This window comes from Bos grunniens, chromosome 8 (assembly GCF_055505025.1).
Source record: "Bos grunniens cultivar Pamir isolate PY7600 chromosome 8, Bosgru_T2T1.0, whole genome shotgun sequence".
Taxonomy (NCBI): domain Eukaryota; kingdom Metazoa; phylum Chordata; class Mammalia; order Artiodactyla; family Bovidae; genus Bos; species Bos grunniens.
The window spans coordinates 44,836,811-44,854,027 of NC_141172.1; the positions used below are offsets into that span (position 1 = coordinate 44,836,811).

At 43.3% G+C, this 17,217-nt stretch overlaps 1 protein-coding gene across 4 annotated transcripts in view; it reads left to right on the top strand.

The window, feature by feature from the left end:
- The first annotated feature begins 7,626 nt into the window (after positions 1-7,626).
- MAMDC2 (MAM domain containing 2) overlaps positions 7,627-17,217 on the top strand; it is a 164,042-nt gene continuing 154,451 nt past the window's right edge. For 2 of the 4 annotated variants that reach the window (XR_015169704.1, XM_086415505.1), the window contains exons 1-2: positions 7,627-7,903; positions 8,241-8,354. Coding sequence is in view for 1 of the 4 variants with exons in the window: in XM_086415505.1 (XP_086271631.1) it covers positions 7,870-7,903; positions 8,241-8,354 (148 nt within the window). In the remaining 3 variants the exon portion in view is untranslated. Of the gene's footprint in view, positions 8,162-8,240; positions 8,355-17,217 lie in introns of all 4 variants that reach the window. The other 2 variants (XR_015169705.1, XM_086415506.1) reach the window with 2 other exon arrangements.

Consider the following 17,217-nt stretch of genomic DNA (forward strand, 5'->3'; position numbering starts at 1 on the left):
AAATCTAGCCTTGGTAAATTCAAAAAAATTGAAATCATTCCAAGCATCTTTTCTGACCACAATGCAGTAAGATTAGATCTCAATTACAGGAGAAAAACTATTAAAAATTCTAACATATGGAGGCTGAACAACATGCTGCTGAATAACCAATAAATCACAGAAGAAATCAAAATATGCATGAATGAATGAAAATGAAAACACAACAACCCAAAACCTGTGGGACACGGTAAAAGCAGTGCTAAGGGGAATGTTCATAGCAATACAGGCATACCTCAAGAAACAAGAAAAAAGTCAAATAAATAACCTAACTCTACACCTAAAGCAACTAGAAAAGGAAGAAATGAAGAACCCCAGGGTTAGTAGAAGGAAAGAAATCTTAAAAATTAGGGCAGAAATAAATGCAAAAGAAACAAAAAGGGACCATAGCAAAAATCAACAAAGCCAAAAGCTGGTTCTTTGAGAAGATAAATAAAATTGACAAACCATTAGCCAAACTCATCATGAAACAAAGGGAGAAAAATCAAATCAATAAAATTAGAAATGAAAATGGAGTGATCACAACAGACAACACAGAAATACAAAGGATCATAAGAGACTACTATCAGCAACTATATGCCAATAAAATGGACAACTTGGAAGAAATGGACAAATGCTTAGAAAAGTACAACTTTTCAAAACTGAACCAGGAAGAAACAGAAAATCTTAACAGACCCATCACAAGCATGGAAATTGAAACTGTAATCAAAAATCTTCCAGCAAACAAAAGCCCAGGTCCAGACACCTTCACAGCTGAATTCTACCAAAAATTTAGAGAAGAGCTAACACCTATCCTACTCAAACTCTTCCAGAAAATTGCAGAGGAAGGTAAACTTCCAAACTCATTCTATGAGTCCACCATCACCCTAATACCAAAACCTGACAAAGATGCCACAAAAAAGAAAACTACGGGCCAATATCACTGATGAACATAGATGCAAAAATCCTTAACAAAATTCTAGCAAACAGAATCCAACAACACATTACAAAGATCATACATCATGACCAAGTGGGCTCTATCCCAGGGATGCAAGGATTCTTCAATATCTGCAAATCAATCAATGTAATACACCACATTAACAAATTGAAAAATAAAAACCATATGATTATCTCAATAGATGCAGAGAAAGCCTTTGACAAAATTCAACATACATTTATGATAAAAACCCTCCAGAAAGCAGGAATAGAAGGATAATATTATAATATAAAGGATAATAATAATAATCCTTTTTTTATCTCAACATAATAAAAGCTATATATGACAAACCCACAGCAAACATTATCCTCAATGGTGAAAAATTGAAAGCATTTCCCCTAAAGTCAGGAAGAAGATAAGGGTGCCCACTCTCACCACTACTATTCAACATAGTTTTGGAAATTTTGGCCACAGCAATCAGAGCAGAAAAGGAAATAAAAGGAATCCAAATTGGAAAAGAAGAAGTAAAACTCGCACTGTTTGCAGATAACATGATCCTCTACATAGAAAACCCTAAAGACTTCACCAGGAAATTACTAGAGCTAATCAATGAATATAGTAAAGTTGCAGGATATAAAATCAACACACAGAAATCCCTTGCATTCCTATACACTAATAATGAGAAAATAGAAAGAGAAACTAAGGAAACAATTCCATTCACCATTGCAACAAAAAGAATAAAATACTTAGGAATAAATCTACCTAAAGAAACAAAGACCTATATATAGAAAACTATAAAACACTGGTGAAAGAAATCAAAGAGGACACTAATAGATGGAGAAATATACCATGTTCATGGATCAAAAGAATCAATATATGAAAATGAGTATACTACCCAAAGCAATCTATAGATTCAATGCAATCGCTATCAAGCTACCAATGGTATTCTTCACAGAGCTAGAACAAATAATTTCACAACTTGTATGAAAATACAAAAAACCTTGAATAGCCAAAGCAATCTTGAGAAAGAAAAATGGAACTGGAGGAATCAACCTGCCTGACTTCAGGCTCTACTACAAAGCCACAGTCATCAAGACAGTATGGTACTGGCACAAAAACAGAAATATAGATCAATGGAACAAAATAGAAAGCCCAGAGATAAATCCATGCACCTATGGACACCTTATCTTTGACAAAGGAGGCAAGAATATACAATGGAGAAAAGACAATCTCTTTAACAAGTGGTGCTGGGAAAACTGGTCAACCACTTGTAAAAGAATGAAACTAGAACACTTTGTAACACCATACACAAAAATAAACTCAAAATGGATTAAAGATCTAAACGTAAGACCAGAAACTATAAAACTCCTAGAGGAGAACATAGGCAAAACAGTCTCTGACATAAATCACGGCAGGATCTCTATGACCCACCTCCCAGAATATTGGAAACAAAAGCAAAAATAAACAAACGGGACCTAATTAAAATTAAAAGTTTCTGCACAACAAAGGAAACTATAAGCAAGGTGAAAAGACAGCCTTTGGAATGGGAGAAAATAATAGCAAATGAAGCAACTGACAAAGAATTAACCTCAAAAATATACAAGCAACTCCTACATCTCAATTCTAGAAAAATAAACGACTCAATCAAAAAATGGGCCAAAGAACTAAATAGACATTTCTCCAAAGAAGACATACAGATGGCTAACAAACACATGAAAAGATGCTCAACGTCACTCATTATCAGAGAAATGCAAATCAAATCCACAATGAGATACCATTTCATGCCAGTCAGAATGGCTGCGATCCAAAAGTCTACAAGGGATAAATGCTGGAGAGGGTGTGGAGAAAAGGGAACTCTCTTACACTGTTGGTGGGAATGCAAACTAGTACAGCCACTATGGAGAACAGTGTGGAGATTCCTTAAAAAACTGGAAATAGAGCTGCCATATGACCCAGCAATCCCACTGCTGGGCATACACACCAAGGAAACCAGAAGGGAAAGAGACACATGTACCCCAATGTTCATCGCAGCACTGTTTATAATAGCCAGGACATGGAAGCAACCTAGATGTCCATCAGCAGATGAATGGATAAGAAAGCTGTGGTACATATACACAATGGAGTATTACTCAGCTATTAAAAAGAATACATATGAATCAGTTCTAATGAGGTAGATGAAACTGGAGCCTATTATACAGAGTGAAGTAAGCCAGAAAGAAAAACACCAATACAGTATACTAACGCATATACATGGAATTTAGAAAGATGGTAACAATAACCCTGTATGCGAGACAGCAAAAGAGACACAGATGTATAGAACAATCTTTTGGACTCTGTGGAAGAGGGTGAGGGTGCGATGATTTGGGAGAATGGCATTGAAACATGTATATTATAGGGGCTGGTGCACTGGGATGACCCAGAGGAATGGGATGGGGAGGGAGGTGGGAGGGGGGTTCAGGATGGGGAACAATGTACACCCATGGCAAAACCAATACAATATTGTAAAGTGAAAAAGAAAAAACAAAAAAAAACAGAAAAGAAAAATTTTTTATGGGTATATATATATATATAAAAACCACTTGTGACTCCTGTGTCTTCTTGCATTGGCAGGCGTATTCTTTACCACTGAGCCTCCTGGGAAGCCCCATCTTATATGGACACTTGCCATTAATTTAGGCCCACCCCATTATCCAGGATTATCATGTCTCAAGAGCCCTAACTTAATTACATCCATATGGCCCTCTTTCCAGATAAGGTCACATCCACACTTTCTAGGATGTAAACATGTCTTTTTAGGGGGCTATCATTCAACCCCCTATCCTACCTAATGTTTGAGTGCTTTCTAAAATCAGAGCTTTATGTGCGATATTTGATTATTCAATTAAGCTATATCTTGGAGAGAGAGGCCCAGAAAGTTCTTTACTTGGGGCCTTATGCTGTTTTCCCAAGTCATGTGGCAGTGAATGGCCCTATGGCTTCGTGATTAGTGACAGAAGAAAGTGGGTTGACACACGTAATTTCTAGATTTTTCCAGACTCCCTCCTTGGCCCTCTCCATGTACAATATCTTTTCCCTTCTCTGTAAAATGTCTTCCAGAAAGGACTTGTCCCGGCTGCTGGGAGTGTTATCATCAAACAGCCTTCACCTGTTAGCACCTTCAGGTTGGCCTCCATGAGGAGGGCTGCCTCATTGGAGTTCACTGTCCCAATGTGGGCACATAGAGTGACAGATGGAGGCTGTGGTACAAAGAGCCGCGCCCTTTTAACCTAATGTAGGGTAAGTCAAATGGGGCATTTAAACCCCAAAATTTCTTGTGGGACCAGAAGGGCTTCAAGGGACTTGGATTTCGTTGTCACTTCTCCCTGAGCCAAATCCTTCTTCCGCTTTCCACAGACGTGGAGCCCAAAGGCGCCCCCTAGTGAACATTCTCTGCACTAAACTCCAAGTCAGATCCTTGCTGCTCAGTTCTCAGGCTGTGCCCATGTCAAAGGGTCATTTGTTCTTGGGATCATGCAGTTATATGTGAAATAGAAACTTTACTCCAACTAATTTTGCACTTGTATGTAATGATTCAGTTTCTGTAGGTGGCAATAAATTATGTCACCTTTAAGTATAATATATAATATTTTTAAATTTTTTGGAGATATTTTTAGGGCTTTGCAGTTTTTCATTTTGTTAACACTGAGGGCATGCAGATGAATATAAGGCAATCCTAAAGCTTTAAAAGATTCCATATGTACTTGGGGGAAAAGAACACTATTTTGATAGTTGCTGAAAATTTATTTAGTTGAAAATAGTGGTTTGAAGTTTCAACTGGATTCATATCCATCTTTAAATGTTTAAGTAACTTGATGAAACTGATATTTATCACCATCTGTGAGCAAGAAATAAAAAAAGAAGGACAAAGGAGACAGGTTACTGTACAGATTGAGAAGATAGACTTTTGGAATAAATCTATCTGAGTTTGAGTCTTGTCTCTACCACTCGCTGTCACTGAACTCTGCACCTCAGTTTCCTCATCTATTAATGGTGATAATAATGACGCATACCCCCATAGAGTTTTGGAGAAAATTAGATAAGATTATCTATCTAAAATATTTATGCTAGTAAGCATGATCACTGTAATTTATTATTATTAGGTACTTCCTGACATAAAGCATATAAATACACACACCAAGCAAATTTTAGATCATTTATGCCACTGCCTACAGAAAGCTCAAAACAAACAAAAAAACTTGTCTAAACATATTTTTAAAGGGTTTTTCTTATTAGAGAGAAGGCTTTTAAGTTTTCTTCTCCAGGTGACATTTGCGTCAAGACCTTGAGGTTGTGCAGGTGTGAGTCATGTGGCTATCCCAGGAAGATCATTTCAAACAGAAGGAATCAATTCAGTTCAGTCACTCAGTCGTGTCCGACTCTTGGTGACCCCATGAATTGCAGCACACCAGGCCTCCCTGTCCATCACCAACTCCTGGAGTTCATTAAGACTCACATCCATCGAGTCAGTGATGCCATCCAGCCATCTCATCCTCTGTCGTCCCCTTCTCCTCCTGCCCCCAATCCCTCCCAGCATCAGGGTCTTTTCCAATAAGTCAATTCTTCACGTGAGGTGGCCAAAGTATTGGAGTTTCAGCTTTAGCATCAGTCCTTCCAATGAACACCCAGGACTGATCTCCTTTAGGATAGACTGGTTGGGTCTCCTTGCAGTCCAAGGGACTCTCAAGAGTCTTCTCCAACACCACAGTTCAAAAGCATCAATTCTTCAGCTCTCAGCTTTCTTCACAGTCCAACTCTCACATCCATACATGACCACTGGAAAAACCATAGCCTTGACTAGATGGACCTTTGTTGGCCAAGTAATGTCTCTGCTTTTTAATATGCTGTCTAGGTTGGTCATAACTTTCCTTCCAAGGAGTAAGTGTCTTTTAATTTCATGGCTGCAATCACCATCTGCAGTGCAAAATTATTAGAGGACAGCTAGACTGTGTTTAAGGACCAGCCAGGAGATTCATGTGGCTGGAGGGGACTAAGCATGGCAGATGAAGTTAGAGATATAAAGGGATAGGGACAGGTTCTGTAGACCTGGTAGGCCCTTGTGAAGATTTTGGGGTTTGCTAAGTAATTGATGGACTTGTTAGGAGTCTGGGGCCACAGAGTGACATGGCCCAATTTCTGTATTAAAGAGATGCCCTGACAACTGTGTTAAAAATGGAATGGAGGTGCATGAGGCGGAAGAAGCAAGAGGACCACCTACCAGAAGCTACTGTAGCGTCTCTGGCAAACAGCAATGGCAGCTTCAGTCACCATGGGAATGGAAAATGGTCAATACCTACTACGTTTTGAATCCTGAACTGACAGAATTTGGTGAATGTCCTGAGAAGAAGAGAAGAGTCAAGGATAACTCTTAAATATTTTTTCTGAGCAACTGAAGGGAAAAGTTTCCTTTAACTGAGATGAGGAAGATGCAGAGGAGTTAGTGGGCCATGTGGACTAGAAATGTCTGTTGGGGAGATATCGGGCTATAGGTGGTGTTTCAAACTATGAGACCGGATGAAATCACTGAGGAAGTGAGGAGAGAGGGCAACAGGAGTTGAAATAACAGAACTTGGAGGCAACCTAATATCCAAGGGGTCAGAGAGAGAAAGAAAGAAATAGCACGAAGACTGAAGAACAAGGAGAGTCTGGAAACAAGTGGAAGCATGTGAGCAGGGCTCTGGTGGTTAAACAAGAGTTTGTTAGGCCAGTGGTCTTCAAAGTGCAGTCCCAGACTTAAGTGTCAACACATAGAAACTTGTGAGGGATGTGCAGACTTTAGCACCCTAAGCTTAATCTACTGAATCAGAAACTCTGATGCTGGGTTTCTGATTTACCTTAAGATTTAAGAACCATTGCCCTAGCCATATAGTTGCCTGCCCAATATTATAAACAGCATTAAGAAGACCCTCATCCCACCATCACCACTTTCTTTGCTGGAAGAAAATATTTTTAAAGACCCACTTAGTGCTTAAGGGAAATGTGTAGCCAGTGGGTATTAGGGAGGGAGTAACCCCCTCCCTAACATCACTACTCCCAACTCTCACGTCCCAATTTAGAAACTTTCTACTAATTTATCATGGCTCTTTGGAGAGGAGGAATGCCCCCATTTTAGGGACCGAGGCAATGCTGAGCACCAGGCATGCCAGACATTCCACGGCTAAATAAAAGTGTGTGTATGGGGGGTGGGTATTCCAAGGTTAGCATTAATGGGCCATAAATGCTGAACTCCTCGATAGATATAAACCTTATTCCACGCAACAAAACTTTCCAAATTTTCCTCTAGGTTTTCCTAAGAGAATTCCATCCTTTTCCATCCTGAGGAAAAAAGGTTAAAATTATGGCCAGCGCTGCAGGACTGGCATTCCAGATAGAGAGAGGCTGTACCCAGAAATAAGCTGGTTCCCACTACGGATGGGAGGGGCGGGGCGCCTCCAGCCCCAACTCATCCCGAGGGGCTCCTGGGACGCCTGCCCTCTCCAGCGGCTGACTTTGGTCCCAAGCGTTAAGAATCCGAACCGTGTCACTGCCTCCCGACCTCTCCTGTCCCAGCCAGTCCTGGCTGGCTTTTCAAAAGTGTGCAGTTGTCTCCTCCCCGCCCAGCCCCATCCTCGCGCAGGACCAGCTGTGCGGCCGGCTTCACTTGGGACGCGAGCTGCCTCGCGGCTGCAGCTCAGCAAGCGCCGCTCCCAGTTCAGGCACCTTCAGCATTCCATTCGGCTCCCGAGCCGCGTTGCAAAGTTGGGCAGCTTCAAGTGCGCTTTGCCTCTGATTTCTCCCTCCCCCGGTTCGAGTTGCCCCTGCTTCCCACGCTCCTTCCACCCGGAGCAGCCTGTCCCGGCGGGCTGGCGGTTCGCTCCTCTGTCCAGTCCTCCTTCCCGACAATGCTGCTCAGGAGCGTCCTCCTGGCAGTGCAAGGTAAGGCCTGGACCCGGGGGCTATCCCCGCGGGGCGTTCTCGTAACCCTCTCCCAATCCTGCAGCCTTGGTAGTCCAGCTTGCGGTCCTGGGCTGGGCCATCTAAGGGTGCCTACGGATAGCGTCTCAGCGGCCGTTAACGTCCCTCCCCAGCCCAGCGGCTGCGCACAGGTCCTGCAGTGGAAGCTCCAGGGGCGGGGGCGGCAGTAGCTCATCCCTCTCCCGCCCCATCTCGGACGCCTTCCTCCACTTTCACCAGGTAGTTCCCCGGGGTGCCCTGAGTTGCTGCCAACGCTCCCGAGACCCAGCCCGAATTGAAACCCGCTTTGTACCCACAGCCCTGCAGCTTGCCGGTGCCCTGGACCTGCCCGCTGGGTCCTGCACCTTCGAGGAGAACACCTGCGGCTTTGACTCGGTGTTCGAGTTCCTGCCGTGGATTTTGAATGAGGAAGGTAAGGGGCTCGTGCACAGGGGCCCAACCTGAACTTTTTTGGCTGGGTGGCTCTTTTGCGTGAAAGTGAAAGTTGCTCAATCGTATCCGACTCTTTGTGACCCCATGAACTATATAGTCCATGGAATTCTCTAGACCAGAATACTGGAGTGAGTAGCCTTTCCCTTCTCCAGGGGATTTTCCCAACCCAGGGATCAAACCCAGGTCTCCCGCGTTGCAGGCGGATTCTTTACCAGCGGAGCCACAAGGGAAGCCCTTTCGCATGGATAATGTTATCATCTTGGAGTTACATACTCTCGGGAGAAAAAGTGTGTCATGGATCATCTTTCCAGTTCTCAGCTGTGCTGCATGAATGGCCAATAACGAGATGGGGGTTGGGTGGGGCGTCCTTTGTTTACCTGGCCCTTGGCGAGAAGCGCTGAGATTTCGCCCCTCCCCTCTACTCCCTAATGAAAGGGAGAATGGGGACACAGCTGATGCTTGTCTCCCACCAGCTATGTGCCCTCTGCAGGTCAACAGGCTCTCTCGTCCTCAGTAGACACCTTTATGAGCTGGGCAAGTTGGGTGAGATGTTTTCCTTTCACCCTGCAGAAACGGTGGTGCTGTTCCTCTGTGATGGGACCTCAGTGTGAACCTCACATTTGTATTGTGCTTGACAGCGTTTTGTTGCATGACATCATCCTCATATTATTGTTGATTATATTCAGCACTTGGCAAAAGAGGAAACCAAGTCTATGGCTGAGTGTCTGAGGTCACTCAGCTGGCTTGCATTGGTCGTTGCCTCAGCGCTCATACTGTTTGGGTTCTAGTGACAAAGTTTAAATGTGGGATCTTAAATGTGATACAGTTTTTTGCCCTTTATTTATTTAGTAAATATATATATATATATATATATTTTTTTTTTTCTACTTCTTTCCTTTCTTTTGCTTGTGCCACCCCATTCAGAAGCCTGATGTCCCAGGTCACCAGGACTGGAAAATAGCCTCCTTTAAAAAACACCGCAGCATAAAAGAGAGCATAATCTCCTTCCCCTCTCAGTTGTCTTCAGGCCCCCAGATTATCTAACCTTGCTGGAGAAGGTGGGGGCCCAGAACGCCTGCTCAGGGTGTATAAACTGTCATCACAGCTTTTCTGCCTCAGGCTTCTCCTAAGCTTTGCATATTTTAGCTTCTCTGATGTTGGCAGGGAGGTGATGTTAACCCCAGTTTCCAGAGGAGGGAATCTCAGTCTTAGAATGTTCAGACGACTGGCCCATGTACCAAGGTAATCAGTCAGTGGCCAACTCTGAACTGACTTGATCAGGGAAAAAACAGGAGGAAACTACTCAGTAGTAAACGTTATTTATTGCCAACACTTGCTAAGTCTTCAGTACCAAATACTTAAGGATAGCTGGAAAAAAATCAATTCCTGATTTATTATTTGAGGCATTCCCACCTTGCTGATTGCCTTAGGGAAATCTCTTTCATCTCATCACCCTACTCCTTTCCCTGTTCTGATTGTGTGTGAAGCATGTCGAACAATGGCCTGGGCCACACAGGGTCTTTGGAGAGCATTATTCTCTAGCACAGTGCTTTAGCTGCATCAGAATTATCTGGGGTGGGGGTGGTATTAAAACACAGATTGCTGGGCCCCACCTCTGAGTTTCAGAGTCTGTGGGTCTGGAAGGGTGCTGAGAATTTGCTTACCTAGTAAGTACTCAGGTGATGTTGCTGGTCAGGAGATCACGCTTTGAACCACTGACCTTACACAACCCCCTACCTCTACTGGTGGCTCTGCGCAGGGCTAGGACCAGCGTAAAAGAGCCACTTGCATGACCCTGAGAGTGAAAACCTCCTTCAATCGTGTGCCCTAGACACCCCTTTTGCTTCACCCTAGTCTGGCGCTGAGAAAAGGAAATCAGCATCACCCCTTAATCCAGGAGCCTCAGTCCTATGCCCCCAATTGCCAGGCCTCTGTCAGGATGGTGGCCCCCTGGTAGCCTGCTCCTGGGTCAGTGGGCAGGCCACATCCCGCCACACTTGACTGCTGTCCAGACCCACAGGAAGTGCTCTCTGCTGAGCTGGCACCTCTGCACCAGTGGCAGTTAAACAGTGCCCCTCCAGGAAAACAGGAAGATGCTTATAGGGAAAGGTGATTGCGGTTTACAGCATATAATGACGGCACTGTTGCTTTCCTCTTTGCTTTCTTTCTATCATCTAACAGTCACTGCTTTCTGGCTCAAGGCTGGGACTCCTGGCTTGGCTGGGGGAAGGTAATTCAGTCGCCTCTGAGCATTACTATGGGAGCAGGCCCATTAGGCTTCTGTCCCGTGTTTTTCAGTGGCCAGAACTTGGACGTAGCAGTCCACTCCAGAGGTGCAGTGAGGTAGGTGTGTGCCAGCTGCTGTGGTTGCCTCCTGAGAAGCCATCACTAAGAATTTCTATTATAAACCCATTGCTAGGTTGGTAAATTAAAGATAATGAAATTGTTCCAAGCTGAAATTTGGCAAGCTGTTTTTGCCAGCCTTTCTGCAAATTTACTTCCTCTGGCTGTAAAAACCCTTTGAAACTAGTTCCATCCACCTCTGTGTGTTGCATGGTAGCATAGAAAGCTGTAAGTTTCAGTGACTTATGCCCACAAGAATTTGGAATGCAAATAGCACTTTCTTTGATGTCCTTGGTCAGTAGGTTAATTTATGGTGGAGCAATCAATGCTAAAGCCCAGTGAAGAGGGTTAAGTGGAGAAACAAATCTGCCAATTAGAATTTCATTCCCTGATAGCTCAGTTGGTAAAGAATCTGCCTACAATACAGGAGACCTGGGTTTGATTCCTGGGTCGGGAAGATACCCTGGAGAAGGGAATGGCAACCTACTCCAGTATTCTTGCCTAGGGAATCCCATGGACAGAGAAGCCTGGTGAGCTGCAGTCCATGGGGTCGCAAAGAGTCAGACACCACAGAGCGACTAATGCCTTTGCCTTTTTAGGACAGGAGATTCACACCAGGAGTTGTCTCAAAATACCTCCCAACTGCCCAAAATCGTATGTGAGGTCCACGCCTTTGATTTATTTAGTGTATTGGGTCTCTAAGCCTTTCCAGTTACAATTCCAGTGTCCCTAGCTCATGGCCATTTTGAAATATGCTTGATCTCCACTCACAGAATGGATGAGTTTTGACGAGGCAATGTGTTGACTTGATTGCGCTCCACCATGGAGGGCGCCACCGGGGAACAGAGGATGGCACTAGAGTAGCTGAGCAGTAGTAGGTTCCAGTAGTACTGGAACCTAGTCTCATCTACTTTTCAGTTTTGGCAATGTGGCCTTGTTTTCTTGATTTACCTCCATGTTTTTGGTAGAATATTTTCATTTTCTCTCACTTGTCAAGGCAAGTGAGATTGTATCAGAATCAAACTTTGAAATTGCTTCTAAGTTTTAGGTTTGAATTAAATCCTGGAAAGAAGAAATCTATTTTATCTTATAAAAATCTTCATTCATTCATTATCTCAAAAAATCTTTATTTATTCACAGTTCAGAGAATATTGGAACCCCTTTAACAGTCGTCCTCAGCAGAAATCAAGATTGTCAGTTCCACTTACCCAGTGCCAGCTGTGGGGGCTGAAGCCCTTCGGCTGAGGATTCTTGGAGACTGTAAAGTTGGCCTCACATCAGAATAGTCATGATTCACATTAGTCATTGGATGGATTTTGGCTTTGTTCTGATTTTTGGGCACCTGGGTTTAGTATCTTTAAGCTGAGGAAGTCATTGGAGGAACTGCAGGAGGAAGAGAATAAAATCCAAATTCAGGTACTACTCCTTTATTAGAAGTTTGGGGCACTAAAGCACCCCAGAGAGTAAGGCAGATGTGGACATATGCCAGGTTATGAGGAGGTAAAAAAGGAAATTCAAAACACTTGTTGTAGAGGTGGTTTTTTCCTACAACAGTGGGGGTCAAGGTTGGAGGAAATGCCTAATACAGGAAGAATTTGGGTAGTATTTGTACCTTGGAGCAAGTGATAGTATCTGTGGCAGGCTGGCCAGCTAGACGTTTGCCATAACCAAGGGGGTGAGAGTAGGGTGGTGGGGTGGTGGTAGAGTGTGCTAGAATCTCAATGTAAGTACATGCCTGTTTCTCTTCCTGTCACCCTCCTTTCTTCACCAAACCCCTTACTTCTCTCTTAAGGACACTTACAGTCACTTGGTCAGCTGAGTTTCAGTTCTTTACTCAGTCATGTGCTAGTTATTATTAATAGTGATAAATCCTGCCGGATATTTCTTGAGGCCCAGCTAAAGCCAAAGTCTGGTCAGGATCCCAAAGACCTTCCTGAAGGAGAAGGATCAGTCCTCCCTTTCTGCAGGTTATAGCTCTTTTCCTGATGCTGGGGGAATGGCTCAGCTTCCCAGTCTGACATCACCCTGAGTTCATCCAGGCCATTCCCACCCTCTGGACCTGCTTGAACCTGCATCACCTCTGCTGGTTGTTCTCTTGACACCCTCTCTGCTGAAGCACAGCCCCCACGTTGTGAAAAGGCTGGGAGCAGCACAAGTCTGTGGTGTTCCCTGTATGCCTCTTGGAGAAACAGTCGACCCCAGGCCACATTCTTCCTGCAGTGCCACAAGGGATTCCTGGGCCCACCCAGGCTACTACTGATGTCCAGTCGAACCTGGCTCTTGTGAGCTGTGCCTAAGCATGGCCTTAGTTCTGCCCTGGCTCTGCCCACCATCCTAGATCCTAGGGCTGAGCCATAGAGTTCACCCAGTACAACCTCCTCATTTTATGGAGGAACACACTGGGGCCCAGAAAGGCTCAGCATTAATCAGGCTCCATATTGATGCTGCTGGTGCCTTCTAGGAGGCCCCTGAGCTCTCAACCTCTCAGTTTTGGGGCATGTCCCTAACCCTTGGCCTCCATATCAATCTGAGTTCCCAGGTTGTCTTACATGGCTCCTCCATTTGGGACTTAACCTACCTGGACTGGTAATCTCTGCCTGCTCCTCCCTACCATGACTCACTTCTCTGAAATAGGCTGTCTAGGCAGCCTTCTTCCTATCAAGGCCAACACCCAGTCTGGGTCTTCTCTACTCAGATTAGAATTGCTGAATGGGAAGTTGCTACCCAGTTCCTGGCCTACTCCCTAACAGGGTGTCCTGGATTTGGGATGTTTACTTTCTCATAATCACAGAAGTCAGCTCTGGTCACAATATATTGGGAGGAAAAAGTAATCTCTTGTCATAGGACTTTCTGGTTTTATTGTCATCTTCAAATCTCTTAGCATGCAAGCAACCCCCATGTTTTATGACTTGCATTTTGGGATACGGTATTCATAAAAAATCCTGGTTCTTAAACTAACAGACCCTTTTTGGTAGGTCATCTCAGTAACAGTCCTAATTCTGTCTTATTAAATAGCATTTGATTTTTAAGACGTTTATTAAAATGCATTTATGTTCATAGAAGTGGTGAGTATCTCGATGCATAAGATCAGCAGATAGTTGAATGTGTCTTGGGCATTTTGACATGGCATCACCGACTCGATGGACATAAGTTTGAGCAAGCTCCGGGAGTTGGTGATAGACAGGGAAGCCTGGCATGCTGCAGTCCATGGGGTCACAGAGTCGAATGCAACTGAGTGACTAAACTGAACTGAACTGAGCATTTTGGTTGGTCAACCCTGATTTTCACCTCTGCCAATTATCCCACCACTCTCCCTCAATTTCTCTTGTGTGTGTCTTAATCAACTCAGTCATATAAGTGTATTCATGCATTCAGATCTAGGCTCTTGGAGTGTTTGATTATATGTTTAATTTTATACATATGTAGGTATGTATGTGAAATACCTAGAGAGAGAAGATGGTACTGGTGATAAATGAGGAAGTTATTTAAGAGCAAAGAACTTTCACAGTATATCAGAAATTTCTATCATATCCATTGTGTGTGTGTATTCAGCTGCTTAGTCTTGTCCAACTCTTTGCAACCCCGTGGACTGTAGCCTGCTAGTTTCCTTTGTCCAAGGAATTTTCCAGGCAAGAGCACTGGAGTGGGTTGCTATTTCCTACTTCAGGGATCTTCTGGACCCAGGGATTGAGCCTGCATCTCTTGTGTCTCCTGCATTGGCAGGTGGACTCTTTATCACTGAGCCACCTGGGAAGCCTATCATATCCTTTAGGCCATACCTAATTAAATAAAGCATAATGTCATACCTAATATCAACAAAGCACTCCTGACAAAAATAGAAATTTATAGAGAAATTCTTACACCTATGCCAACGGTTCTCAGCTCTGACTGGACATTAAAATCACCTAAATTTTTCTTTAAAAATAGTCATACGCAGGCTCTACCACAAGAGATTCTGATTTACTTGACCACATACAGGGCCAGACCTGGCACTGTTAACAAACAGACATTAATAGATGAACAAACTCCCTAGGTGATTCTGATACGTGGCCAGGGTTGAGGACAGTGACCAGAAGAATGGCCAACTCCTCCTTCCTCTCCCCAGCCAGATGTAGAAAGAAGAAACATGCTGTTACTAAGGATGCTTTAATGATTACCAATTGCCAATAGAATAAAGTACAAACTGCCTAGCTTGGCATTCAGGGTCCTTTGTAATTTACCCTCAATTATATTTTTATTCCTCCCTCCCGTTAATTCCCAACATGCTGTTCACTCAATGAGCTCTTTAATTTCTCGCCTCCTTGCTCTATTTGTGCCGTTCTCTACATCCCTGTTATCCTGCTTTTTCATTCCCTGGCTCCATCCTGGCCTATTTAAATCTATTTGTGCTTTAATGTATGGCTCTTTTTTGAAACAGTCCTTGAGTTTCCCAAGTAAATAAACTTCTCCCTTTCCTCTTTGTTTCCCCTTCCCATGGCTCTCTTCACTTTCCACCTTGTAAATCTTCTTCTTAGTGTCTCCTTATTGAAGTCCCCACTTCTTCACCTCATCTGAGTTATGCTTTGAGAACAGGGATCACATACTTCCCACAGCATCTGAAAATGTGTGGTATCAACAAACATTTTGAATTTAATCAATCTCTAAAGCCCTTATTGAGATCAATTAAAAAAAAAAAAAGTTCTTGACATTTTCCCCTGTAAAGAAAGAGGTTGTGTTTAATAATCCTTCCTACCATAAGACTTCAAAGACTTTGGAGTCTTCTGTTGCAATTTCCAAATATAACAGTGAAGCAGTATTTCTTTCATTTTGCCTCACCAATACATGATCTGTTTCATCCCGACATACCAATGGACAAATAGCCCTTGGATTATTTACCCATCAGGACTGCCTGAGTCCTCTGATCCTCTGCCATCACAAACAATCACAGTGCAACCTTGAGAGTGACACTGATGGTCTAAAAAGTATTTTTGGCAAAAGATGATCAAACTTTGGACTAGCTATTGAGAGCTGTTGTTTCTAAGGAACTCACGTGGGAGACATTAATAGTACCCACCCTGATGGGTAAAAGCATACAGGGATATTTGTCTGTTCCCTGAAGAAAGGAATCTTCCATATTGATGTGACTTATGGAGAAATTCAATGACATCTGCAAAGATGTTTGCTTTTTCTACCTTGTGAGACATTTATCTGTGTTTTTAGGGAGGGTTCTGAGTTTATGAATAAAATAAAACAAGTGGTGTCATGCCATAATTTCATAGTATCATGAATGAATCATATGTTTTACAGAAAACACTTCTAAACACTATTCATTATGTCAACACATATTTGCATACCCACTATCCATCAGGCACTATGTTGGTTATTGGAGTACAGATAGTATATGGAATGCATTCACAGTCATGATCCCTGCCATTTGCGGTCACCTTAGACCAACAGGAGGAAACACAAATCTGTAATTATGGTAGAGACCAAAAGGAATTGTATACTAGCCCAGGATCTTCATTGCAAACAGCATAAGTAGACTGTTAAATTAAGCACAAAAGAAGTTTATTGGAAGGGTATCAGTTAGCTCCTAGAATTGGCAGGAAGTCTAGAGATCTGAGTTATATTTGGGCAAGAGTAAAGAGGTATAATGTGTTGGTGAGATCCCACTGAAGGAACCATTTGTGTGACTTTGCCATGATTGTTTACTACTGCACCTCTGGATCTGCCTGTTCATTATCCTGTAGACAAGAAGCAGTGTGATGCAGCCTGCTCTCCAGTTCAGTAGCTGAGAAAAGGGTTGATTTGAGGAAGACAAGTTGATAATGGGAAGGCTAGATAGGGAACTATGCAGTGGTCCAGCTAAGAGATGATGAGGCTTGAAATAGGAAAAAGGGAGTAGGGGTAAAAGGGAGAGTAAATAAAGCATCAGAACAGGGACTAATCTGGCAGGACTTGCTTATTGATTGGGTGGGAGTAATGAGTCAGGTGGAGAGTGACTTCCAGATTTCTAGTTTGGGCAGACATATGTTTGAGGGTGTCAACTGTTGAAGAATTTCAAAAGGAAAAATTGTAATAGAGTAGAAGAATGTGTGTTCAATTCTGAGTTACCTGGGAAACATCCAGGTGGAGGTGTTGAGCAGGACTTTGATGTAAGTAGCTGAAAGTCAGGTACAGTCTGGGTAGGACTATTCCCACTATGGCTGTGGGAATCTTCAGTATGAAGATGGTGGTTGAAACCTTGAGTATAGACAAGATTCCCCCAAAGAGAATGTAGAAAGTGAAGATAGCAGGAAGCTGAAGGTGGAGCCTTAAATTCATGTTTAAGGATCAGGCATAGGAAGGAGATGGTGGAAAAAAGGAAACAGAAGGAACTCTAGACATAGAGGAGGAGAATTAAGAAAATACAGGGCCACAGAAGCCAAAGGACTTTGTAGTGTCAAAAGGAGGAGGTGATCAACAGGGCCCAGGGAAGCAGAGAGGTGGGTGCTCTACGACTTGTCTGTTGAAAATGACAG